The 27,335-nt window shown below is 37.1% G+C and overlaps 2 protein-coding genes across 3 annotated transcripts; one reads left to right on the plus strand and one right to left on the minus strand.

Annotated features, from left to right (window-relative positions):
* Window positions 1-338: 338 nt before the first annotated feature.
* On the plus strand, window positions 339-18,789 carry LOC104245916 (elongation factor G-2, mitochondrial). The gene is made up of 20 exons (XM_009801620.2): window positions 339-882; window positions 2,816-3,037; window positions 3,691-3,812; window positions 3,896-4,046; window positions 4,750-4,821; window positions 5,567-5,662; window positions 5,759-5,847; window positions 5,933-5,999; window positions 7,178-7,216; window positions 7,438-7,498; window positions 7,595-7,704; window positions 7,812-7,886; window positions 7,991-8,059; window positions 8,183-8,304; window positions 15,127-15,252; window positions 15,527-15,647; window positions 15,820-15,920; window positions 16,023-16,083; window positions 17,938-17,991; window positions 18,477-18,789. Exons 1-20 carry the CDS (start codon window positions 454-456, stop codon window positions 18,576-18,578), a joined length of 2,289 nt encoding a protein of 762 aa, XP_009799922.1. The 5' UTR covers window positions 339-453; the 3' UTR covers window positions 18,579-18,789.
* Window positions 18,790-19,597: 808 nt separating this feature from the next.
* LOC104245917 (3-hydroxyisobutyryl-CoA hydrolase-like protein 1, mitochondrial) lies at window positions 19,598-27,129 on the minus strand. Of its 2 annotated transcripts, XM_009801624.2 has the most exons (14): window positions 26,814-27,129; window positions 26,629-26,709; window positions 26,236-26,304; window positions 26,039-26,102; window positions 25,590-25,669; window positions 24,253-24,336; window positions 23,430-23,514; window positions 22,522-22,607; window positions 22,288-22,409; window positions 21,415-21,475; window positions 20,274-20,372; window positions 20,086-20,187; window positions 19,965-20,006; window positions 19,598-19,838 (listed from the first exon to the last, which is right to left on the minus strand). In XM_009801624.2, exons 1-14 carry the CDS (start codon window positions 26,934-26,936, stop codon window positions 19,719-19,721), a joined length of 1,218 nt encoding a protein of 405 aa, XP_009799926.1. In that variant the 5' UTR covers window positions 26,937-27,129; the 3' UTR covers window positions 19,598-19,718. The 2 variants fall into 2 exon arrangements, with proteins under 2 accessions (XP_009799926.1, XP_070022589.1); XM_070166488.1 differs by lacking the exon at window positions 26,629-26,709 and having other exon boundaries at window positions 26,814-27,028.
* Between the last annotated feature and the right edge of the window lie 206 nt (window positions 27,130-27,335).

Here is a 27,335-nt window from a genome sequence, read left to right on the forward strand (position 1 = left end):
AAATTTCACAAAAGAGATCTGGGGAGGTTAGTGTATACAAAAGTCTTAATCCTACCGTGGAAATGCTGTTGGGTCAAGAAAAAAAAATAGTAGAAACAAGTAGTACTAATAAATTGGTTTGAAAGATAGTAACAACAATCTCAAAGTCACTGAAATAGTGAAATAGTAGCAAAGATATGTGAATAGATACTAAAAAATATTTCTAAAAATCGTAAATTTAATTAATCATAGTCAAGAAAGAAAATTTTATGTAAGAAAATAATACATTTATTGATTTGATATTGTATACGCTTGTGAGATAAATTTTCAATCTAACCTTCTTTATCTCAGTTAGAAAAGATATTCCAGCCCGTTTTTATTCTTCAGAACAGCATTAAGGAAAAAACCTCCGTACCTTTCTTCTTCACAGGAGCAAAATTTCCAGCAGGGTTTTGGCAAAACCCTAAACCCCCAATGGCTCGGTCAGCTAGATCCTCTACGACGCGCCTACTCTACAATATCTGCTCCTCCACCAAAAGGACAACGCCGTTGAATCTTCAACACCCACCTCAATCCCCTATCGCCGCTTTATTGGCCGGAAACTTCCAGCTCCTCCACTACGCCGCCTCCAGCACTGCCACCGCCAGAGTGAGAGACGAGAAAGAGGCGGCATGGAGAGAGTCTCTTGAAAAAGTACGGAATATTGGAATTTCAGCTCATATTGACTCCGGTAAGACCACATTGACGGAGCGGGTACTGTTTTATACGGGTCGGATCCATGAGATCCATGAAGTTAGAGGTAAAGATGGAGTTGGTGCAAAGATGGATTCCATGGATTTAGAAAGAGAAAAAGGGATTACTATTCAGTCTGCTGCTACTTACTGCACTTGGAAAGACTATCAGGTATTAAAAAAATACATTCTTTTTCACCTTTAAAAGTTTTTACTAATTATTTTGATTTGTTTATTTTCTTGCCAGAAATTGATTAGAACAGGGAAATGTGGTTGAACAAGAATTTTTTTGAAATTTGGTAAATGGTTGATTTATCGAAGCTGAATGGCTAAGAGTAGCTGAAGGGTGCATCTTGTGATCTATGAATGACTCCAGTAATAGTATTATTTATCATTCTCTAATTGCAAGTTTGATTCATTGATCTTAAAATTTCTGTCTAGACTTTCTTGACTGTCGAGAAGTATTGAAAGTACATTTCTGAGGGAGGGAGGAGAATTGTGAAATTCCGAAAAAAGTGATTTTTTTTTTCAAGTTGAAAATGGTATTTGAAAATTAGAGATGTGTTTGGACATTATTACAATTTAGAGTTGTTTTGACTTTTTGTAAGTGCTTTGAAGTGAAAATTTTGAAAAACAGTTTTTTGGAGTTTTTCAAATTCCGAAATTCAACTTCTAAGTGAAAAATTGAAATTTTCATGGCCAAAGGCTCATTCCGAAAAAAAGTTTTTCTTTTTCGAAAAAAGGAATCTTTTTTATGGCCAAACGGATTTGGTAAAGTTATAGAGCTGATGGAGATATCTGGGCCTCGTTTTATGGATATCATTAACCCATTTCTTTTAGTCAACCCGAGATGGCCTAGAGACTCACTATTTTCCCAGTTGCTTCAGTGATCAGTTTTAACCAAAAATTTCGTTTTCTCCACAAGACATTAGTGAGACTTTCGATTTCCTTCTTTGGAGTACTAATCGTGGCTACTATGAGATTCATGCACTGACATAAAAACAAAATTGAAGTGGTCCATGTTACATAAATTGCTTGGACTGAGCCCACCTTTTGTTGCCCTCATTAGAGAGAAATTTCTTAGATGTTGGACTTCAGATTATGACAATGTAATATAATCTGTGTTTTCAAATAGCTGGTCATCGGATCAATTTTTAAACTGTAGAAGACGCATGTTGAATCCTCTAGAGGTGGCAAGTTTTACATTAGGGTTATTCCTACTGCAATTTAGACCAATCCCAATGGTAAATGGAACTTTCAATCTATTAGTGCTGGTTGGTGTTATCACCTGCAGATTATATGGAGGTAAATGAAGAAAATGTGAGGAAAATTGATTTCCCGTCATATTTTTGTTATTGTTGTTGTAGCTGCTGGTGAATACAAAGCAATGTGAAGAATATGCTTAGAGCATTTTGTGTGGTCTGCTGGAAAATGATTTGTCATGCCTATTCCTTTCTAGTATTTCCAAGAATCAGTTCTCTGCTTTCCTTTCTCCACATTTCAGTTAAAGGGATAATCTTGCTGAAGTACATAATCAACCGAATCATAGTAGGTTTTTATTCGACATTTGTGCTCTATATAAAGAACATAGAGCAGCCATGGAATAAATGTCGGTTATATGAAAGTTTGATTTTCCAGCCGTTAGTGATAGATCCTTTATTATTTTGGACAGGGAAAAACAAAAAGAGAGAAATTTTTTATTTTCTATTCAACAAGGGTTAGAATGAGATTGTTTTATCCCTTATCAATTTTTTGATAAAGGAATAGTAAAAATATATTAGTTTTATTCTTTATTGATATCCTATTAACGAGGCAAGTCAAACAAAACGGACAAAAATGAAATTATCAGGACTGGTTCACAAGAGATTCTTGTTGGGTGCTTAGTTTATTGAGCTAAGCGTGACTGATCCAACCAGATACGTGAAACATTATTGTAGCTTCCGTTTCCTATTTCTTTTCTTGGGTTATCACTAGGAAAGATTAGCATAATATTGCATGCAAATGTTTTCTCTTTTCTGAGATTGTAATAATCGTCAGTTGTTTGGTTAGTAGAAATTTTTTTTGGTAGATTTGTGGATCCAGTTTTTAATTTCTGCTTGTTGCAGGTGAACATAATTGACACACCAGGTCATGTTGATTTCACGATTGAGGTGGAAAGAGCCTTGCGTGTTCTTGATGGAGCCATTCTTGTCCTTTGTAGTGTTGGTGGTGTCCAAAGTCAGTCTATCACTGTAGATAGGCAAATGAGAAGATATGAAGTCCCAAGACTTGCTTTTATTAATAAACTTGATCGGATGGGGGCAGACCCATGGAAAGTTCTTAACCAGGTCAGCTATGCATCATTGAAGGGCTATTACATTTCTAAAATTTGATTCAAAGCTTATTTTCCTTTTAAATAAGTTAAATTTTGTTGCTCTTTAATTTGTTGCTTGCTGCCAGGCGACATTTCTCTTGTTGTCTGGTATTTCAGAGAAATCGCAAGCAGTGAAGTTCATTGTCATCATGCGTGAAGGAACTAAACATGAATAAATTTATTTGAGTGCCAAATCAGTAGACCTCTAGAAAACATTTAAGGCGGGGAAGCCAGTGTGTTCATGCAGCGTTCGTGCTAAAGATCATCATCATAGTTCTTCTGTTAACTGAATTCCTTTATATCTCTCAATATAAAAAGTTGGACAGTTAGGTTGGGGTTCAGAAAGTATTGTCTTTGTTATAAACATCTGCTACTTGATTCACTGCTACCTTTTACTTTTTTGTGTGTGTTTGCCTGATTCTTTGGCAGGGAGCACTTATTATTGTTATGGACCTCTATTAAAATGCTTTTTTCTTATATGCTGCTCAGCATCTTGTTATCATTGATATTATCTCTTACTTTGCTGCTTTCCTCTAGAACTTTGTTATGTGAATTCTGAATAACAGTCTAGCACATTGAAATTTTGAAGACAATCTCTTATACTTGTTCTGTTTCCTTTTCACACAGGCAAGATCAAAACTTCGGCACCATAGCGCTGCTGTGCAAGTTCCAATTGGGTTGGAAGATGACTTCAAGGGTCTTATTGATCTTGTGCAGTTGAAAGCTTACTATTTCCATGGTTCCAGTGGGTCCGTCTCGAGCTAAAACATGTTTGGTTAGATATGATTGGTACATTGCTCTACTTGGTCATATTCATTTTTGGCTTTTGCAGTGAGAAGATTGTCACAGAAGATATTCCTGCTAATATGGAAGCAATTGCTTCTGAGAAGCGGCGAGAGCTAATTGAAGCAGTTTCTGAGGTTGATGATAAGCTTGCTGAAGCATTTCTGAATGATGAGCCTATATCATCTGCTGAGCTTGAGGTCTGCACGCAATTATTCTACCTTGTTTATAAGGAAATAACAACCTTCTTGTGGGGTACTTTTGAGTTGTTGCTTTGAGAAGTCTACATTCTGTTTAAGACACAAATGTTTCTTTTCAAAGTAGTAGATTTTGATAGATGTAATGGGTGGTAGGTAAATACCTAATTTCAATTGTTAAACGAAACTTGCAAGCTTCGGTGATCATGTCGGGGATAGAATTAAAAGTGACTGTTTCCTGCCGCTTAACGTGGTCATTGTAGATCTTGGAACTATAGCAGTTGAATGCTAGGTAGGTTTTCAAATGAGCAAGCACAATGACGGAGATTTGGTGATAGTTTGAAAGCATACCTCCTTTTTTAGCATAATGTTCTTTTCTGTACCATGTTAAATATGTGAGCATGGGACTGGAGTTGAGATGCTTTTGGGGTGGACAGGGTTATTTACCACAACTAGGTCAATTGGTTGCGAACAGATTTTTATGCGACTATATGCTAAACCTTATCTTTTAACATGTACTATATCAAAGTGTTTAACCTACATTAATGTCTATAATTAATACAACAAATATTGCAGTACTTGGTATTGATATGATAATGTACTGCTGCTGGATCTTTGAGTATTGACCTTATCTAAGTAATCCTAAGCTCTTGGGGACATCTATTCTTCCCTTACCTATTTATAATTTTCTTTCTGTGTTCTCCAGGCAGCCATAAGGAGAGCGACAATAGCACGGAAGTTTGTTCCTTTTTTTATGGGCAGTGCTTTCAAGAACAAGGTGCTGTTTTGTTCACTGATTAACTTAATATGGAATGGAGAATTTTGATCTGAAATTGATAATGGCTATATGGCTTTTTTTAAGTGTAGAACACCTAAGTTGCATAAGTTTTACCTTAATTATTATTATTTTTTCCCACTGTAAACGCCAGGAGGTCAGTGGTGTAATTTTTCTTCTAGAAATTACTGACCGCTTCGTTTTGTTTGGGTCAACCTCGTCAAATTGAAAATTAATATCAACTGAGATTCTGACTAGCTGTGACCATGTTATACTCTTCTCGAGACTGAATCCTTAATGATTACAGCTGTGAGGCAAACAGTACTCTCTCCTTAATGCACTCTTGCATTTGACTACTTGTTTAGTGGTAAAAAAAATTCTCCTTGTTCATGGTTTTTTTAATCCTATATTGGCGTATATCTTGTTCTTGCCTGCTTGCCGTTCTAAAATTCCTGGTGTTGCTTGGCTATCTTTTCTCTGCTGATGCTTGATTTGGCACAATTTAATGCTCGATTCTGTTCTTGATTTTCAATTAACAATTTCGACCTGCCTTTAATTTCATCCATTCAAAGACACGTGTTGTCGTATCCTAAGGAAAGTGACCATTTGCTGCATTTTATTGCCTTTTTTCCTCACTATGTTTACCTATCATGTACAACAACCCGTTTCTTCCTTAAATGTATAATTCCCTTACGCTTCAGTGGTTGCAATTTTACATCTGTACTTTCTGTTATTTTGTGCTAAACAGGGAGTTCAAACACTTCTTGATGGTGTTCTCAATTATTTGCCTTGTCCAGTTGAAGTTAGCAACTATGCTCTGGATCAAACAAAGAATGAAGAGAAGGTTAGTGGATAATTCTTTTGATTGAGTTCCTACTTTTTCCTTTCCTCCATGTACAGATGTAGAGACTAACGTCTTTTTGTGCTAATTTGTTGCTAGGTTACATTAACCGGAAGCCCCACTGGCCCTCTGGTTGCCTTGGCATTTAAATTAGAGGAAGGGCGTTTTGGTCAATTGACCTATTTAAGGTATATAAACTTATTTCTTGTGTAACTATTTCTCTGTATGTGCACTTAGCAAGAACACACAATTTGACATAATCTTCCATCAAAGAATCTATGAAGGTGTCATCCGGAAGGGCGACTTTATAATCAACGTGAACACCGGGAAGAGGATTAAGGTGAGCTCAATTGAACTCATCTTTCTGATATAGAATCAATCATTTTGAGCCAAAATATCTCATGTCAGTTTAGCATCTGAATGCATTGCCTTTGACCTTATGGTGATTTTAAGCATGTCAAATCAATTTTATATACATACTCACAATGATCTCTATAAATCTGAAGTGTATATTTGTTTTATAGTTTCACCACTTGAATTTGTTTGGTGTCTACTGGTATTGATATTTTTTTATATTGATAGCCGATCCGAACTAGTTTGGATTGAGGCTGCTTTGTAACTCTATAATTTTTTTTGGAGGTTTTCATGGTTGCCGTGTTTACCAAATTCACAGGTTTATGAGACACCCTGCTTTTTCTTGGTTTTCTGGTCAGTTCCTGTGAAGTGTACTCTTCTCTGAACATTTCCAGCCTCTCTGAATTGATAATGCTTTCTTGTTATATTCTATTCAACAAATGTTATTTCTGCTTATTCGAAAAAAAAAACTTGTTTCTGCTTCACTTGTTCGCTAACTCATTCCATTGGCTTTCACTGGGATGCTGGTTATTCCTTATGCGTGTCAGTCGCCCTTTATAAGAATCATCTATTAGCACAAAAAAAAGGAAAGGAGAGTTTGTCCAGGTAGCAAGCCACAGGTGGGTTGAGAATATGGCCTGTCCAAAGGTATCAGGTTAAAGAAGATGTGGAATTGCAAAAAATTACTTGTGGAAAAAAGACTTCGTTGATACAAACTTATGAATAGGTATATATAGATACTTATCAAAAGAAAATTTCGGGTATGTCGATTCACCGTATTCGTAGACCCTTATTAAAAAAGGTACATGAATACGGTGGATTGGCATACCCGGTTTTTTTGATAAGTATCTACATACCCCGAGAATAAAAGCTCCTTTGATTTTGCGGCTGGTTGATGGGAGGGAGTTCAAAAGGAAGTTAGAAGTTAAGATTTGTTGTAAGGACCTTATGCAAGGGGAAAAATATCTGAAAAAACCTGTTCTCTACTTTGTGATATAGATACCAACATAACCTATGTCTTTGTTCGAGTCATCCACTCAATCGTGTACGTGTGATTTATTTACGTGGAGAATATGCTTGCTGTTATTGCATACTATTAGAAAAATTAGTCTTATTTGTTATTCTGCTGTTCTAATCCCAGGTTCAACTGAATTTCTTTTGTAGGTTCCTCGTCTGGTCAGAATGCATTCAAATGAGATGGAGGTTTGTCAGCCACGCCTTGTGCTTTTGACTTCTTGACTAAATTCATTTTATCTGACTATGTTGGACAATATATATTTGTGTTACTCTTTAATTGAATGAACCTTGGAGGAAATTTAAATAGATTTTAGTAGGGGACAAAATGAATCTTTTGCCTGGATTATCGGTATTTCCCAATTGGCCATCTTTCTTATCTTTTAGAAATGTATGTCAACTCAACATAGGATATCCAAGAGGCTCATGCTGGGCAGATAGTTGCTGTGTTTGGTGTAGATTGTGCTTCAGGTAACATCTTATTCTATCCTTAGATGACTTAGTGAGAAGAAGCATATATCTTTTCTTTGTGATGTATTCTGATGCTTAGTTCTGATCCATTTGCAGGGGATACTTTTACTGATGGATCAGTTAAATACACCATGACTTCTATGAATGTCCCTGAACCAGTGATGTCATTAGCTGTTTCACCGGTTTCTAAAGACTCTGGTGGTCAAGTGAGTGCTCATGCTAGAACCTGTTGTTCTGTTGGATCTACAAGGTGCGCACTCTATGCCATTGTTTTTTGAGCCTATTATAATTGTTGTCTCTTTTTGGTTGGCAGTTCTCAAAAGCTTTAAATCGCTTTCAGAGGGAGGATCCTACATTCCGTGTGGGTTTAGATGCTGAGAGTGGTGAGGTATGTTTTGTTTACCCCACATGTGGGCTCCATATTTAGAATGTTATGGGAATTGTCGATCTTATGGAGTGAGTCTCTCAATGTCTCAATGGTTTCCTGAGCAGACAATCATATCTGGCATGGGGGAGCTGCATCTGGACATATATGTTGAGCGCATCCGAAGGGAATATAAGGTTCATCCTCTTTTTCACAGATGGTTATTTTTGTCGTGCATCATCATTTGTTTGATTATAGTTATTTTCGTCGTGCATCATCATTTGTTTGATCCTTTTCTTACTTTCTCTGTGTTTGTTAAGGTTGAAGCTCAGGTTGGAAAGCCTCGTGTAAACTTCAGGGAAACCATCACCAAGAGAGCAGATTTTGATTATCTACACAAGAAGCAAAGTGGTGGGCAAGGTCAATATGGTAGAGTAATTGGGTAAGTATAGATGTATATGTCATTTTGGTTAGTCCCTTTTTTTTCTATTGGGCTTATTTGCTTGTTATGTGCAACTTATAAGGGCCTCTAAATAATTACCATTAATTAAAGGAAGGGCAAGTCGAATAGAGAGGACTAATGCTAGTAATGTGATTTCCAAATTTCCTATACCTTTCCAGCTAGCATCCTTTTCTGCTAATATCTAGACGTGAGCCAGTTGCAGCCCCTGGCAGAGTACTCTAAATCTTATAACTTAAACTAAGTCCCCCCCCCCCCCCAAAAAAAAAAAAAAAAAAACCCTGCCCTGCTTATATAGTAATTTAGATGCTTACAGTTGGTGGCTCAATTACAGATCCCCGTGCATAGACTATTGTCTTGGGCTGTTCACAAATTTTTATTGATGCTGTAAGTAGCTTTTGGACACTTGCAACAGTACTAAAAATCTGCTCTCAGGCATACTCCCCGAGGAGCCTAAGAACCTTGAATTCTGAGTTCATACAAACACCATCGGAGAGCCACTGGTGATGCGAGCCTACCCCTGCAAACAGCTCCGACATCAGATCTCCCACGCGCCGCCACGCGTGGCCAAGCGTCGGCGAGCACTCCCCCACGCGCCGGCGCGTGAGCCTAATTCAGGCAACTTTTCAACTTTTTTCTTCAGGACGGCCTTTTCATCACCCTGTTCCGACCAAACCCTTCCTTGCAGATCTAGATTCCGACCACTTTTAGTTTTCTCCGGCGAAGTGAAGCTTTTCTCCGGCCTTTTTTCAATCATTTTTCATTCAGTTGCAAAACAAAATTCTCTCTTCTTCTTCTCAAGCAGAATACCATTACGGGGAGCCTCTCAACGGAGCCAAGCATCTCCTTCGGAATTAGTATTCACCCACTGTGATTACTACCAAACACCCTCTGTAATTTTCATAACCTGAGCAGCGGGTTAGTACATTATGGGAGACAACAGGATATACTTCAACGCCAGATTCAAATCTTTTGACATCACCAGATGGAACTCCAACAAAGATATATGGTTTGAATGGGTGGAGAGAAGCCGCAACATGATAAGACGCTTATCCATGGGTAGAAAGACAATGGAATGAATTTGCTTTGTGCTTAAAGAATCCTCGACAGATCAAAAGAATTTAGTGAAGAGATGGAAGTATAAGGACCAAATGACAGAACATTTCTGCACTAGGAAATTTAACGCTCAAGGAAGATGTATGAGTATTCTGTCACTAAAGGGAGAGGGGAGGTCAGTTATTATAATCCCAGAGTTAGCTTTGAACGCATGCTGGAAAGACATAGCAGCTAAGATAGAAAGATTCATCTATCATGCCCCCAAGCTGAATACCACAGTACCACCCAGAAACACTATGGATAACTATCCTTATGACAAAGCAGTTAAGGAGAGTAAATGACAATCCAATACCTTTCAAGAGGCAAATGTCAGTACAAACAATGGAGATATCTCTGTTTTGGAACCTCCAGGAGCGGAGGACACAAGTTTACTAAAAAGATGCATTATTGGGTATTTTGGGAAAGGAATCACTGAGAGACCCACTTTAGCAGACATAAGGCGATGTGCTACTGCTTCATGGAACAAAGCATATGGAGTCAACATGTATGAAATGACTGGCAACATGTTTCTATTTGAGTTTTCGAACAGATACATGGCTGAGCAGATTCTGCAAGGAGATTGGAGATGGAAAAAGTTCAAGCTTCATATGGAATGGTAGAACTACACTGCTGGATGCATTCCAAACTCTCAAATTGTGGAAACATGCTGGATCAGAGCCATGGAGATTCCCTTACATCTGTGGTCACAAAAGATCTTCAAAGAAATAGGAGATCTCTGTGGGGGATGGATAGCTACTGAAGAAGAAACTGATCTAAAAAATCACCTTAAGTGGGCTAGAATTCAAATTGTTGGTGACAACAGAAAGATTCCTAATGAGATTGGGATTGAAAGAGAAGGGATCAAATTTTTCATCCCAATCTGGGCTGAAAAACAGGCAAGATTTGAGCTGAAGTCGTCGGAAAACACACATAGCTTTGGAGCGGAGAGAAACATGGGCGACCAAGTGGGATGCACCATATTGCAAAATAATAATAAGGGAAAGGCACGGGTGCAACATATGCAAGGTCCAAGTTCGACAAATCTGTGCATTAATGTGACGAATAATGAGCTGAAATCAAATGAGTCTGATTTGGCTGCACAAGTCATTTTTAATGATCTCTCGTGTGAGGCCACTGATGAAATTAGGCTGACGCTTTATATTGAGGAACTGGGGTGCACCTCTTACTTGAAAGTCGAAGGATCCAATCTAGGGGGTCTAATTCCCATTGCAAACCTTGAAATTATGCCACAGGCAACACATATGAGTTGCGATCAGCCAGAAGGTGAAGCAGAGATAGGAATACTAGGACAGAAGGCAGGGGAGCATACCATAAACAAAAAGATGGGGGAAGATCAAGTTGAAAATGCATTAGAGCACCAACAACAGTTAAAGCACTTCAACTCTATCCAAGATTGGGAAATCGAGGAGGTTACTCCTATATCAGTACAACAACACAATCCAGTAATGGATAAAGAGATGGATGCAACACTGTGGGTCCATCAAAATATGATCAAACTGGGGAAAATGTTTGGAGTAGATTTTCAAGGCCATGAAGAAGAAGCATTGGAGTTACTAATGCAAATTGACAGCTGCAGACAAGTTAGAAGAGTGTAGACAGAGATGGAGGTGAAGAAACAAAGGTTCAAAGGCTCACTGGAATTAAAAGGATTAGCCTCCTTTGATGTCAAATTCAGGAGTGATGGGAAAAGGAGTAGGGGAAGAGATCTATCTATTATTGCAATATGAAGATCAATTTAATTTCATGGAATGTAAGGGGATTAAATGACAAGAAGAAAAGGGAGATCATAAAAAGTCAAGTGCTGAATTGGAAGGCAGATAATATCTGTATGCAGGAGATAAGTGGAGGGGGATATCAAGGAAATAGTTAATCAAATTTGGGGTGGGAGATGGGTGAGGTACGCATGTTTAGAAGCTAGCGTTACGAGAGGGGGGATTTTGTTACTATGGGATTGCAGAGTATGGAAAGGGGAGGTGTTACAGACTGGTGCATACACTTTGACATGCAAGTTCGAGACTCTTTTACAGAATTTTCAATGTCATATAACAGGAGTGTATGCTCCAAATTGCAGAATAGAAAGAAGAACAGTATGGAGAGAAATTGGTGTAGTGAGGGGATTGATGGAAGGCCCTTGGGTAGTTTGTGGTGATTTCAACGTCACAAGGTACCATTCTGAAAAACGGGAATGCTCGAGGAGGTCCAGAGAGATGGTGGAATTCTCGGATTTTATAGAGGACATGGAGTTGATACATCTTCAACTCGAAGGAGGCTACTATACTTGGTTTAAAGGGGATAATCATACAACCGCTTCCGGAATTGATAGATTTCTCATTTCAGAAGAATGGGATGAAAGCTTCAGAAATATCAAGCAAACTCTCCAACAAAGGCTGATTTCTGATCATTCACCAGTGACTCTATGCTGTGGTGCCTGGGAACAAGCTAAATCATACTTTAAGTTTGAAAATTGGTGGTTGAACGTGGAAGGTTTTAATGACAGAATTAGAAACTGGTGGACATCTTTTGAATTTTCAGGAAGACCAGACTATATTTTAGCTTGCAAATTAAAAGCTCTCAAAGGCAAGCTAAAAGAATGGAGCAAAAGTTGTAAAGGAAATCTGGGATTGCAAAAATCAAAATTGCTGAGTCAATTGGCAGGTTTTGAGGCAACACAACAATTAAGAGCTCTGACAGAGGAGGAATCAGTGAGGAAGGCAGCTACCCTCATGGAGTTTGAGGATCACCTCAAGAATGAAGAAAGTGCATGGAGACAAAAATCAAGAGCTTTGTGGCTCAAAGAAGGGGATAGGAATACAAAGTTTTTCCATCGTACTGCCAATGCACACAAGAGAACAACAATATTGATCAACTAATGATTCAAGATGAAGCAGTAGAAGAGCCATACAGAATAAAGAATGTGATCATTGAATTCTACAAGGGGTTATACTCGGAACCTGTAGAGTGGAGACCGACAGTCAATTTCGAAAACAGTCCAAAAATCTCTGAATCAGAGAAAGTCTTTACAGAGTAAATTTGAGGAACAAAAAGTCCTGAGCTGTTTGAAGATGTGTGCAACTGACAAGGCCCCAGGTCCAAATGGATACACAATGAGTTTTTTCATTAAGTGCTGGGATATTTTGAAGCATGACATCATGGAGGCCTTCAACAACTTCCATTCCTAGGAGATGTTTGAGAAAGCTTCAATGCAACATATATAGCTTTGATTCCAAAGAAGATAGGTGCGAAAGAATTGAGCGATTTCATGCCAATCAGTCTGATAGGGAGTTTCTACAAACTGCTCTCAAAAGTTTTGACTGAAAGACTTAAGAGGGTGGTAGGAAAGCTAGTAGATGCTCAACAAATGGCTTTCATCAAAGGAAGACAAATAATAGATGTAGTGTTGATTGTCAAAATCACGTGCTCACATTGATTGCTAATGAAGTTGTGGATTCAAGAATCAAAAAGAAAGAACTCGGAATCCTATGCAAACTAGATATTGAGAAGGCTTATGATCATGTCAACTGGAGCTTTCTACTGAAATTGTTAGAACAAATGGGTTTTGGGCAAAAATGGATCGTTTGGATGAAATTTTGCATATCTACTGTTACATTCTCCATTCTCATAAATGGATCTCCTGAAGGTTTCTTCCATGCACATAGAGGTCTAAGACAAGGTGATCCTTTATCTCCCTTTCTATTCATTATAGCCATGGAAGGACAACAACATGATTAAAACGACCAAAGTCAATGGATGAGTTAAATGTTTCGAGGTTCACAGGAATGGGGCAAGCATTCTAGAGATCACACATCTTCAATATGCCGGTGATACACTAGTCTTCTGTGACGCTGAAGAGGAGCAACTTAGGTTTCTAATGATCATCTTGGTCTTATTTGAGGGAATTTCGGGACTACACATCAACTGGAGAAAGAACCATATTTATCCCATTAATGAAGTTAATAACATGGAGCAACTGGCACAGACAATGGGAGGAGAAGTAGGGTCCCTACCAACTGTATACCTTGGGATGCCTCTTGGAGCAAGATCCAAATCCAAAGAGATCTGGAATTTAGTCATTGAAAAGTGTGAGAAACTGTCAAGATGGAAATCGCAATACCTAGCAATGGGGGGCAGACTAGTTTTAATCAACTCAGTATTAGACTCACTTCCTACTTACATGATGTCTTTTTCCCAATTCCTGCTGGAATCATACAGAGACTAGACAAACTTCGAAGATTCTTCCTTTGGCAAGGGAATAAGGAGAAAAAGGTCTTCCATTTAGTTAAATGGAAGACCCTCACAATGGCCAAAAAACAGGGTGGTTTAGGAATAAGAAATTTGAAGAATCAAAGCAAGGCTCTTAGAATGAAATGGCTATGGAAATATTCTCAAGAACCTCAAACTTTATGGAGCAAAGTGATCAAAGCTAAGTACGGTGAGGAAAATAACTGGGTGTCAAACAAAGTCAGCACATCATATGGAGTTAGTGTGGGGAAATCCATCAGAGAACTTTGGCCTATAATGAAGATTCACTCTTCCATAAGAGTGAACAACGGAATGAATACATCATTCTGGAATGATAATTGGTTGGGACATGGAAGCCTAAAGGAAAGATACCCTGATATGTTTGGTTTGGCACAAAACCAACATAGGACAGTAGCTGATATGTGGAATTATCAAGGATGAGAACTCACTCTTAGAAGACAGCTGAATGACTGGGAGATAATAAGATTAGCTGACCTCTACAAAGAGCTGGAAGCATTTAAAGAATTACAGGAAGGGGTGGATTCACTTTGGTGGTAGATGCACAACAGAGGGGTCTATCAGGTGAAGGATGCATATAAGATTTTGAATCAAAATGATCTTCAGATAGATGCTTGGCCATGGAAGCATATATGGAGAACAAAGATTCCATATAAGGTAGCATGTTTCTCTTGGCTATTAGCAAAGGAGGCTGTATTAACCCAGGATAATCTTATAAAAAGAGGAATTTCTCTGTGTTCAAGATGTTTCCTATGTGGGGAAAACGCTGAGACTGTTAGCCATTTATTTCTACATTGCAAGATAACAGACCAACTATGGAAAATCTTTATTAGTCTTAGGGGTATTTCATTAATGAAGTTCTTTATAGTTGGGAAGAAGCTGGTGCTGAAGCAACTAACAGAGATAGATGGAGGACTGTCCCGGCTTGTATCTGGTGGACAGTTTGGAGGGAAAGGAATGATAGATGTTTCGAAGATAGAAACAACCCAGTACAGAAGATCAAACTCAATTGTATTCTTCTTTTTTGTTTTTGGTGTAAACAGATTTACACAGAAGATACATTGACAATCGTAGACATACTAGGATCTTGCTAGGTTGCACACCAGCATCTACTTAACATCTACTTGTAAATTTGGTTTTCAGTACAACCTATGTACTGATGTTATTAATATATACAAAAGTTATCAATTCAAAAAAAGAAAGACTATTGTCTTGGGCTTGTATAATAGATAAGGTTTAACCACGTGGAGTAGTTCTACATTCCCTCTCCATTAAATCTGGCCTAAAAAAACTTAAATCTGGCACAACCAAGAGTATGTTTGTTGAACCTGAGAGAGTTGGTTAGGGAGGGGGAGTTAGCTGATTATATTTTTGTTGTTCATTTTGTGGCATTTTTGATATTCATGTTTCCTCAATGCTTTGTTTCTACAGGTATGTTGAACCTCTCGAACAAGGGTCGAGCAGTAAGTTTGAATTTGACAACATGCTTGTTGGTCAAGCTATACCATCAAACTTCGTCCCTGCAATTGAAAAGGGTTTCAGGGAGGCTGCCAATTCGTAAGTATGCTTTTCTAATTTCAACTATGACTTGCCTGGAGATTCTTGGATATGTCTGCTGCTTTCCTTCAAGTTAAGAATCTAGCCGGTACTGTATTATGTAATTGCTTTTCTTCAAGTTAAGGATCTAGGCGGTACTGTATTATGTAATTGCTTAGGAACTATCAAAGCTTAGTCAATTCAAGATTCAGTGGAGATCTTCTCATGACATGCTTGCCTAGTTCCCTTTACATGTTTTTGATCGATTTCAAATCTGGATCTTTCTGTGTTCCAGGGGTTCTCTGATTGGTCATCCAGTTGAAAATATCCGTGTTGTTTTGACGGATGGTAACTCACATGCTGTTGATTCAAGTGAACTTGCGTTCAAATTAGCTTCCATTTATGCTTTTAGACAGGTAACACATTCATCCAGCTGATCGGTAGACAATTACTCTTATGCTTGCTTGTACCTCCAACTTCCTGCCCTTTCTCTCTTTTCTCAGCTTGGTGAGCCTTACCGAAGTTGTGTATGCTTGCAGTAATTTTACCGTTTCCTCATTGTGTATCGCTAATTTGATTGCAAAACAGTGTTATGCTGCAGCAAAGCCTATCATATTGGAACCTGTGATGCTGGTGGAAATGAAAGTGCCAACAGAATTTCAGGGCACTGTTACTGGGGATATAAATAAGTTAGTGAACTTCTTTCTGGGAGTATGTTATTAAGATTTGAGAAACTGATTTATGCTTTTCTAACCAAGCTCTTCATTTTTCTTGTTTTCTTAATATCAAAGGAGGAAAGGTGTCATAATCGGCAATGACCAGGAAGGAGATGACTCTGTAATTACTGCCCATGTATGTTTATCTTTCTTTGCTCTTTAAGCTGTATTTTCTTCAGCTGTATTTTGAATTGATTTCTGGTGCCTCTTGCTGTCAGTATATATTGCTGCTTATAATCATGTTCTCCGTCCCCTCTTTCTTTGTTCTGTTTGGATGGCTTTATGTGATTGTAAAAATCCACTTCCGAACACAGGTCCAGCAATCAATCGTTCATGCCTTTTTTAGGTAAAAAAGTGGCTGAAAAATGGCCGTAATGCATATCATAGTGGCATGTGTGTGAAACTTAATCATTGTATGTTAACTTTTATTATTGGGGTTGACATCTTTCTTTTTTACCTACTGTTCAGATTTCATTCGAGCTGCTCTTTACTGTTATATTCTCTACCTTTCTGCCAGTTTAGTGCTACTACAATTGAGAAACTTCAGTTGACCATGCCTCTGTTTTTTCTTATGCCAGTTTGCTCTTTGCTTACCTCTACAAATACTCTTGCAATTTTTGAATCTCCACAGTTGTTACAAAAAGTTTGGATATCGCAACAATTTATGGGTTGTGCATATAAGTTGCAGAACCATCATCTTGCTTATGCTATTTATGTTTGATGGGTTTCTCCTTTCTGTAAGAAGAAATACTAAACCTCACGAGGAATTATAAACTCCCAATTCCCTGTTCATCAGTGCTTTTGGGTCTTACATAGGCTTTTGGACGTAAATAATTTATTATTTGCAATTCAATGTTTGTTTTAAAATTTTGTTCATTATTCAACTTCTACTTGAAATAGAGAATCTGGTTTGAGGAGTATTTAAAGTGAAACAATGGTTTTCACTCGTAAGATGCAAACTGTTTTCAAGTGCAATTCATGTCCAAGCACTATTTCAACTTCCAAATACCTTTTTTCAACTTCAACTTCAAGTACTTGTTTTTCAACTTCAACCAAGTATTTGTCCAAATGGGCCCACATGTTACATTGTTATGCTCAGCTTCCTTGAAAAATGTGAAATACCTTTTTATAATTTTGTGGTCGAGAAATCATTTAGTTTAGCTTTGGAATTCGGTGGATAATGGGCATCTCTCCAGCCTTTCCACTTGAATACCATACTTGGTGCAACAACCAGGTTTTAAACTAGTTACGTGTGTCTACGACACATCCCGGCTTGTACTAAGTCAATACCTAAGGCAATATTTTTTGCTTATTGTTGTCTTTTGACCAAGGGCAACACCAGAACAAGTTGGTGATCGGCTGAATCTCTGGCTTACCCTTGGTGAAAAAGAATACTCTGCACCGAATGATATTTATTGTAGCATTCTAGTATTTGTGTGACAAAGTTGTGTGAGACAGAACTAAAGCCCCGGGGGTAAAAGGTTTTTAATACCTAAGGCAATACTTTTTGCTTATTGTTGTTTTTTTACCAAGGGCAACACCAGAACAAGTTGGTGATCGGCTGAATCTCTGGCTTACCCTTGGTGAAAAAGAATACTCTGCACCGCATGATATTTATTGTAGCATTCTAGTATTTGTGTGAAAGTTGTGTGAGAAAGATGCATCATGCTTATTTGTTAGTGTATCTATCTAATAATTAATACCTTAAGCAAACAGTGTCTGAAACAGATCAGTTTACTGGCAAGGAAGATGCAAAGTTATGAGAACTTGTTGTCTTGTAGATTCATGAAACTTCAAGAGCATGTTACTTGCACATGTTTGCTGCTTTGAAACTGAGATATAATAATTGCTAATTTACATGGCTTCTAAGGGTTCTTCTCAAAATTCATTCTTTTCAGCCTTGGAACAGTATGCATTTATTCTGAAAGTATTATGACATGAGTAAATCATTTGTCTTCTGTTTGCTGAGGCAATACTCTTTGTTTCTCAGGTCCCGCTCAACAACATGTTTGGGTACTCAACGTCCCTACGATCAATGACACAGGTTAGTAATTTTGTTTCCATTTCCTCAACACACACTTTTATCAAATAAAGGGAGAGAAAGGACAGAGGTGATTTCAAATTTTTTAGCTTTTGTATTGATCGTAGGGAGTGAAATGAAGGCAGGAGAGAGTGTTAATTTTGTTTTCATCCTAAAGTGGGTGAAAACCTAAAATAAGTAAACACGTTCTGATGAAGCTTTTGTAATGCCAAAAAGATTACTAATGTGAAAAATATGTCATTAAGGTGCTAATGTGATGTGAGTCAGCGACCAACATTCTTTATATTCAATAAAAAAACTAAGTTTACTCCTCTCCTCTAACTTTGACTTTGTTTTCTTCTCTTTTTTGCCTAGTCTCATTATTTTTCTTTTCCTTCCAATCCAAAATATCCGTACAATGCATAGTGTGGAAATTTGTGGTACTAATCCATGCTCTCTTTGCTTAGTGAAAGCCATTGATATACCCGATCATTTTTTGTTTCATGCAGGGAAAAGGTGAATTTACAATGGAATATAAAGAGCATGCACCTGTTTCAAGTGATGTGCAAACACAACTGGTTAACACATACAAGGCCAGCAAAGAGAGTTGATTATATGGTTTGCCTTTGAAGAAGCTTCTACACTTACATCGTCTCTAATAATTTTTATAAATTTTTGTCCCCTTGGGTGGGCATGTTGTGAAATCATTCGGACCAGAACTGGTCTATCAATTTTGATAAGCTGAATAAGACAAATAATTATTTTTTATATACGTGTAAGTTGTGTATCCCCCTTGAAAAGAATTACAGTGCATTGATTTTACTGACTCCTCTCTCTCTCTCTGTGTGCGCGCGCGTGCCCACTCAAGCTCTCCAATTTTAGTAGTTCCATTGGTGAAGCAGTCTGCTTAGACTGTATTGAAGCCTCGAAAGAAAATGATTTTGCATCTGTCAAAACACTGATCGAAGGCAAACTAAATTCTAGTTGAAGGTTAGGTATCCCAACTATGGGTCTTTCAATTAAATTCTAGGACACTCGGAGGGCGTCTGTGGCTGTATCAATTCAGAGTTTGATTTCAGCGCCACCCGTATCTTTATAGAAGTTACTACTGAAGTTTGCATTGATGTAGGTTAAGAAAGTGGGCATAATTTCCAGTTTTGCTTCTTTTTCTTGGTGCGTTATAAACATCAAGAAGGTTATTTTAGTACCACGGAACTTTACATGTGTTTTCTTGTATGTTTTTATGTAATACCACTAGGTTAAATGACCTAGTGAAAAGTAATGCAACTTTTTAGAACAAACCTAATTTGGTAATATCGTAAATGAGTTAAAGTGCTCTGATAGTGTAAAAATCAATTATATAGTATATATAAGTTAAATTCTTGAAGAATATTCTAAGAAAGAAAAAAGAGTAAAAAGCGAGACAAAAATAAGCAATCATTCCTCTACTAAAGTTGGAATAGGGAGGGCTTATACCCACGGCCTACCAGCTAAAAGTTCTGTTTTTTTGTTACTAAAAAGATATGTTTGTCATCAATTTGACTTCCCAAAGTGTCATTCTTGTGCACCATATTACTCTTTCTTGCTTTAGCAGATATGTATGGAAAAGAGATTTGCAAATGCGACCATATCAAGACTTAACTGCTCAATGTTTATTCTGTAAAGAAAAATAAATGATATTCACAGATTTTCTTTCCCCTTTTCCTATTCTTCTGGTAGCTTCAGAGTTGAGAAGTTGCCCCACCCAAAAATTATGTAAATGCTTCACGTTGCTGTGTAGGTAGCTCCAGTTCAGGCTCAAATGCTGTTAGCCGAGAAAAATACTGATCTACCATGTCATCTGTTACTTTATCCAAGCTTGGAGGATCCCACTGCACGTTTTAACATAAATCAAGAAACGCTCTCTAAGGTTAAAGTTGACTCTTAGGAAAATTCCTCCAGGAAGGGGCTCATAATTCATAAAAATAGCATATTAGTTCGCAATAATATTGATTTACCTTAGGTGCAAAATCTCTATCCACAAGCCGTGCACGAACCCCCTGATAGGAAGATATTAGTACACTGTGATGATCATCTGTGGAATTTAGTACTGAGACTTTTTTTAGCAGCATATATTACCTCACAGAAGTCATTAGTTATTTGTCCAGAGAAAGCTTGTACTGACATTCGATACTCACGAATTAGACACTGGTCCAGAGTCTGATGTCTGCCTTCGCGTATCTGATCAGAAGCATTATTGGAAGGTCATGTCACAATGCCCTGGTGGCAGAAGGGAAAAGGAGAACATTCTATCTAGAGAAACTTACAGATCTCAGTGAAACCTTCAAGCTCAGTGGGGCTGTTTCTTGTAGTTTTCGCAATGTTGAAACACACCATGCATCTTGCTTCTTGGCTGCCTCACTTTCCTGGCAACATTTAAATTTCTTTTTAAAAATGTAATCACACCTGTCCTTAAAAACTTCCACACATGTAGCAGACTTTATATGTTTACTTAAATACTTTACTGTCAGTATTTTAAAAACAAGAGAAAATCCATCTCGCTCGAAAGAGCACCCAGAGGTCGTAGATGCAAACGCAATGACTCAGCTTGTACTATGGTGCAACAAAGTGCAGCACTTAAAGGCTTCTCTTTGCAATTTATACGTGATGTTAGAATCTCCACAATATGCTTTGCCCAAAGAATGATAGATATAAGTTAGTGTGACAACAGCCCCAGGACCTATAGGTACTTTTTGAACCTCAAGGAGCAAACAAAGAGTATGCTGAGCAATGATCATTGCATTGTTTCAGATTTTTCAAATAGTGGCAACTTGTGATGGCCGAGGTATTAAAAGCAAAGCAATCCGATGCTGAACATTATTGCATTGATCAACTAAAATATGTTTCCACTGGCACCTAAGGGGGTAGACTGTAGCCAAATAGTCAATGAAGCCGGTGAAAAACACGGGAGACTAGGTTTCAAATCTAGCAAAGAGTCGGAGAGAGTCAGAGACAGAAAGGCTAGGTGATTTCTTCCTATCTGCCTAAAATTTGGTAGATAGCAAGTACCTGTTGGAATAGTCGAGGTGCGAGCAAATTGGCCCACACCACCGTTATAGAAAAGAATAATGTTTCTACTGGCGACACTTTGATTGTACGCCCATCCGATCGAGTTTCTTACCAGGTAATAGCCTTCACACCCCAGGCTAGTGAATTAAGATGTGCTATCCTATAAAGACTTACTTCGTCCTCCACTAATATGATCGTATCTTGTTACTGGAGTCGAAGATGGTATGTTGGCGAGGCTTCCACCTTCTGAATACCACATGTTTAATCCCTGTTCTTTCTTTTCTCACTAGAGATATTAAGCAAATTAAAATCAATTAACATCAGAATTTTGTATCTTTCAGAGACCTTTTCAGTATATTTGGGAAACAAGTTACACACTCAGAGGAACTATATGCTCACCAAAGCATCAATAATTTCTTCGACTGTGTCATGGCTGAAACATTTATTGAGAGTTTCAATCCTAAAGAAAGAGAAAAGATGGATTAGATTAAGCTATCAAATACACATTGATCTGCAAGCAAGATCACACAAACTTGATAAGAATTTATTTTTACAAAAACAAAAGGTTAAAGAACAAGACTAAATACAAAAACCAAAAGATACATGTGAAACTATGACAAAAATTATCATGAACCACAAAGTTTTAAGAATGTAGTGTGAAGTTTTAGAGAGCTGAAGTTTGTTCCACTAGTTGATGTATTTTATAAAGGAAAAGATGGTGCCACTACCAGTTTCTCTATAATGGAAAAAACAATTTCGCCACTTACAAATCTAAGTGAAGCTAAATATGAAGAGCTAATTGCAGGATTTTGTGTTTACTGAATTAAACAATTTACCAAAAATTACCAATTTGATTCCTCGAAGAAGAAAGTAAGAGATTGATTTGCAATTCTTTCTTTTTGAGTAGTATGAAAAATGTTATGAAATGAGGGCAAGTGTCTCATCCAATTAAACCTGTAACTTGCTTTCCAACAGCAGGTAAAATATTGAAGCAAGGCTGCAGCGTGTCCACTTATGATTTCAATTAGCCAAGGGATTCTTTCGATGTTCTATAAGAAACGTGAACGGGATTCCCCGAAGATGTAGGTAGGGAATCCGCTGACTGTTGTGGTATATATGTTTGGTTAACAACTAGAAAAGGTGTTTCAAATCCAAAAGCAGCCCTTAACATTAAACGGTAATATGTATCAGTCCACCCCCTTTCAAACTGTAGCAGGAACTAATATATTTATGGACATTCCAATTTCCATATTTAGCAAGGATGACAGGTACCTGTGAAGTACACTTGTTGGATCTGGATGGACAATCTCTCCACAATTTTCAAGAGATCTTTCAATCACTGAAGGATCATCAGTCATCAATTTACCAAGTTGTTCCTCAATTAAGGGAAGCTTCTGAGAGGAGTGGAGAAGGCAGAGAAGAAGTTTTCAGAGCAATAGTCAAATAACCTAAGTAGGCTATCGGTACCTAGGTGCAAAGCAAATTAAGCAAAGGTAGTAGACTTACTGCACTGTGCAAGTAGTGAGTAGCAAGCCCACAGGATATCATTTCTGCTCCATTGATCTTGTCTCCAGTTAGGGCCAGGTACTCTCCTGCAAATTGAAAACATTTAAATAGCTTTCTTCCATGCTGATTTTTTCTTTCATTTACGCAGTAGCAAATGTCCAAACAGATGAGAGACACAGAGAGAGGCAGCATACTAAAAACATATTCCACTTGAACCACAAACTAGTATAGCATAAGATAGATAGGGTTTACATGAGCTGACATGCGTGCATCAGGTTGCTTAACATTTATATGCCATAGAATATGAAGTCATCAAAGAGTCAGCCATGTAAATGCAGTGCTACATGATCTAGCATGAGTTATCAGTTATCTACAAAAAAAAAGGCTTGTAACCCACTAATTTTAGTCCGCCACCATTTAAAGCTAAATATTAAATAGATAGAACCACATATTAACATCACCGTATGAAGTTAAATTTAAAAAAAAAAAAAGGCAGTCCAGAAAAATTCTGAACATAGGTAGAATTCAAAGTCATAATCTCCAAAATACATGAAACAGGAGGAGGAACACATGCTTACTTCCCAATGAGTTAGGGAAAAATAAGATGAAGTAAAAAGAAAATCACGTTAGTACAAATATTTTGATAACAAGCATATAAGAAGGGAAACGTCCAGATATGACATGCTTATTTTTTCCCCATAGAAGATGCGCATCTCCCCAGAGAAGAGGAGATCGGGGAAGTGTGTGTGTGTGTGTGTGTGTAGAGAGAGAGAGAGAGAGAGAGGGCGCGGGGATCAGAAAAGTAGTTTCCAACTAGATAATTCATCATCAAAGACGATCAGCTACATGACATGATAGAAGTTACTGATGGATCCAAACCACAGCATGAGATCAGCAAACGAATATACCCAAATAACCAGGGAGGTGTGAAAGGTAAAATGACGCCCCAGCATCGGGATGGTAACCGATCAATGTTTCTGGTGTGGCAAAAACCTACATTGATACAAGACCCAATACCCTTGTAAGAACGGTGAAAAATCGATCTAACAGCACTTGAAACACCTAAACTATCACCTCGTGCACCGGCCAAATTTGATAGACCTCTTTGACTATTAAGTTCGATAAAATTTTTATTTCCTGCACATTCCTTTAGTTCTTGAGTAATTTAAAATCAGGTTATAGCATTTCAGTAAGACCAAGATATCTTAATGTTTTCAGCACTTTAAACGCTAAGCCTGTGGTTATAAGTCATATATAACCGAAATAAACAAGCTTCATCACGAAAAGTCAAAAGAATTGATAATATACAATTAAAATTACTATTTAACTTATTGGTACAAAGAAACTTCATCAATATAGAGCATTCAATTTAAGAAGATTAAAAGATGAATGTTATCAAATTAACTCGGTACGAACTCATAAATAGATAATAATAACTGATAAGGCCAAAACTATCAATAAAGGAAAAGCAAGAGAAGGGGCAGAGGAAAAATTTGCTGAATAAGTTTGTAGCACTAGGATTTGAACTTCTCTCTGAAGAGAAATAATTAAGATTTAAAGAACAGAAAATTCATGATATGTGAAGTCACTAAGCTGTATATAAGAATGAGCACAAATGGAACTTCACATTACTTAGCAATGTAGTCTAGCAGTTCTTGAAGTAGGAGAGGTTATTCTGAACCAACAAATGAAAAGCTTAAACAAATAAAGCATGACTAATCTTTTCCATACAGTTTTCTCAGTTGCAACACGGAAAGTTCCAGGAATTGAGATGCCAGCCCCACCACCCATGGTAATTCCATTCAAAAGAGCAACCTGCATATGGCATCTGAGGATTAATATCTATACTTGGGAACCGCATCCAGGGACCAGCTAATGTCAACAAAAGTATGACAAGTACTGAATATGCAATGACTGAATTCCTTCAACATGGAATTGAGGAGGTGAGAGCGAGAAGTAACTCAAATCCGAAAGTGCGCAAAAAGCTCTAATCGATAAAAAGATACAAAGAAATATGGATGATAACTACTGATAAATGCACACCGGGTTTCTGAACTAAAAAAAGACGTATATTATGATTAATAAAAGAATGAAAAGACCATTATGGCTGCATCTTGTCAAAGCAAAAATGATCACATGATTTTAACAAAATAAACAACTTCCAAAATTGAGGAGATATTATTTCATGGGCAAAAAGGAACAGACAAACTATAGGTCTAAACAGGTGACCACTTTGTTGAGCATCAACAACAGCTTATCCCAAATCTTTCATTTCAGAAGTCAAAGAACACAGCAGCAAGAGAACTATGGATGAACTAAGAAAATGGAGTTGAATATCTATGAATAAGTGGATCAAATTTGCATTTGTCCTAAGGAAGTTCTTTAAGCTTATGAATCATAATGTTAATGTGACTGATTATGTTTTCCTCAACAGGCATCGTTATGAAGATTGTATAGCAGCCAGCATGATAAAGTAGTGTTGCTACCATTTCAAGTTTATGAATAAGATCCAATCAAACTTTGGCAAGACACATCTAACCTCTCTGAATACCATTTTAATTCAGAAAGAAGTGATTGGTATAATTAACTGTCGAGATGCTGTCTTTGCAGCAGCTTAGTCACAGTAAGATGAGAGAGAATCCAATTAACAGAACAAGCGATCTTCTAATAAATCCAGATATTTATTTTGAAAAAGATAAATCCAGATATTTCTATAAGAGTATCTTTAAAACTGCCAGCATAAAGTACAAAGGTGTTGAAATTTCAATAAGCAATGGCGAATATAGGATGAAAATGTTGATTCAACATCTAATAGAACTTACATATATTTTTTAGAAATTCTTAGGTTCCAACTACAGAAGCATATTTTATTATGCGGAAGTCTAGACGCACAGTTAGATCACAACATAAAAGACATGTAACTACAAAATTTATAAGACGCTGGCCTCTATCAAGGTTTAGTAAATACAACAAAAGTTCCTGATACATATATAAGAGGCAGAAAACAGAAGAAAATTCAAGTCAACAGTTCTTTTAGTATCTGATGTTTGAACAATAATGATACTTACATGTGGCTTCAAGAGTGTGCCGACAACGTATACTAAGTTATTTATTGTCCAACAAAAATCTTTACAGTCTTGAAGATTCCCTGCATCCATCCAATACAAAAAATATTACACAAAGAATGGAGAAGATCAAATTAAAATTGAGGTAATAGTAAATTGGTAGCATGAAGATGCCGGCTGCAGTTTTTAAAACGAAGTAGAAACGTTTTAATTGTTCCCAAAAATAAATAGATATCAATACCCTACTCAATGAAAACAACAGAACATCCAGCTATCAGCACAAATAGCTTAATTAAGATAATTCACATCTAAACAACTTCTTCACACCCCAATAATACAATTATCGACAGTGTTTAAATATTTAAAATTCCTTTAACCATGTATCACTTGCAACATAGCAGAATATGAACAAGTTCGCCGTGAAGTACAACAGTCAAAATGACACAACATACCTTGTTTTAACAAATTATAAATAGTGACAATGTCACCCCCAGCAGAAAATGCCTTGCCACTTCCCTTCAAAGTTAAAGAATAACTGAGTTACTACTCAGTAGATTAACATATGTAACTTCACCTTAAGATAATCCAGAAGAACAACAATAGGAAAAGCCATAAAAAAATTCAAACAATAATTTACTTAACAAATTACCTTCAATACCACGAATCTAATATCAGGATCATCTTCCCAATTTTTGTACAGCTTTAGCAACCTACCCACCTAAACAACAGTATCATGCAGAGTTTTTATTTATTATACAAGGTGGAAATTAAGATTGCCAACCAACTGGAATATCAAGATTCCCCAGTGTCATGTAGGGTTCATTCCCAAAGCCAAAACAAAATCAATTCAGCATAAAAACACGATTTTGATGGTTGGATATTAATTAAAACACGATTTTACTTGGTGGGTATCAATAAAAAAAATCCAAAAAAGAGAGCAATAGATTTCAAAAATGATCTTCTTGTGCGTACACACTGTAGATTTCAAAAATGGCAAAAACAGAAGCAAAAAGTAAAGGTCTTTAAAAGGCAGGAAACTAACAACTGAAAAATTGAGAGCATTTAACGCATGGGGTCTGTTAAGGATTGCTGTTCTCGAAGAAGCTTTTCCCTCCACTAACACCTAAAAAATGCAAACTCATATTTTATAACAAAATGGAAATTTTGATAATGAATCATAAATTGGATTGACAATTTTTTTTTTTTTAAAAAAAAATCAGAACTCACAGTGCTTTGGGATTCATCAACAAGGGCATTGGTAGAGACAATGCAAAAGCTTCTGGAGTGAGAAACCAAGCGCGAATTCTGCAGTAAGCGCCTCAAAATACTTGCTGATTTGAAGCTCTGCATATTTCTGTTTGGCTTCGATTTTTCTTTCTATTGGTAAAGTTGTTGTATTTATCTTTTATTCGATACACAGAATAATAATAGCAAGAGATAGAATCACAGATTCCTTGTCAAAAACGGCTCACATTTGACGTGACCATTAAATAGGAGCCAAACCTCAGATTGCTTTTCTAGTTTTCTTTTCTATATTAGTTTCATGTAACATGTGCCATCTTTGAACCTAATAAAATAAAATAAATGGGACAAATTGGTCAATACCCACGGTTTCAAAAGTAAATGAAATTTAGTCATTTTTATAAATTTGAACGAAAATACTATTCAAAATCCGAAAAATATTCCAACATAATATACTGGAACTCCAGTATATTATACTGGACTTCCAGCATATTATACTAGAATTCC

The sequence above is a fragment of the Nicotiana sylvestris genome, chromosome 1 (genome assembly GCF_000393655.2).
Source record: "Nicotiana sylvestris chromosome 1, ASM39365v2, whole genome shotgun sequence".
NCBI classification, from domain to species: domain Eukaryota; kingdom Viridiplantae; phylum Streptophyta; class Magnoliopsida; order Solanales; family Solanaceae; genus Nicotiana; species Nicotiana sylvestris.

Bases quoted from the DNA above. Each gene is read 5' to 3' on its own strand.
- LOC104245916 (XM_009801620.2), top strand. From the start codon at position 454: ATGGCTCGGTCAGCTAGATCCTCTACGACGCGCCTACTCTACAATATC. The intron at 15,253-15,526 runs GTAAGTATGCTT...TCTGTGTTCCAG, and splicing joins TTCAGGGAGGCTGCCAATTC to GGGTTCTCTGATTGGTCATC. The intron at 15,921-16,022 runs GTTAGTGAACTT...TTAATATCAAAG, and splicing joins GTTACTGGGGATATAAATAA to GAGGAAAGGTGTCATAATCG.
- LOC104245917 (XM_009801624.2), bottom strand. From the start codon at position 26,936: ATGCAGAGCTTCAAATCAGCAAGTATTTTGAGGCGCTTACTGCAGAAT. The intron at 20,188-20,273 runs GTAAGTTTCTCT...GCTTCTGATCAG, and splicing joins TGAAGGTTTCACTGAGATCT to ATACGCGAAGGCAGACATCA. The intron at 19,839-19,964 runs GTAAATCAATAT...TAAAACGTGCAG, and splicing joins ATAGAGATTTTGCACCTAAG to TGGGATCCTCCAAGCTTGGA.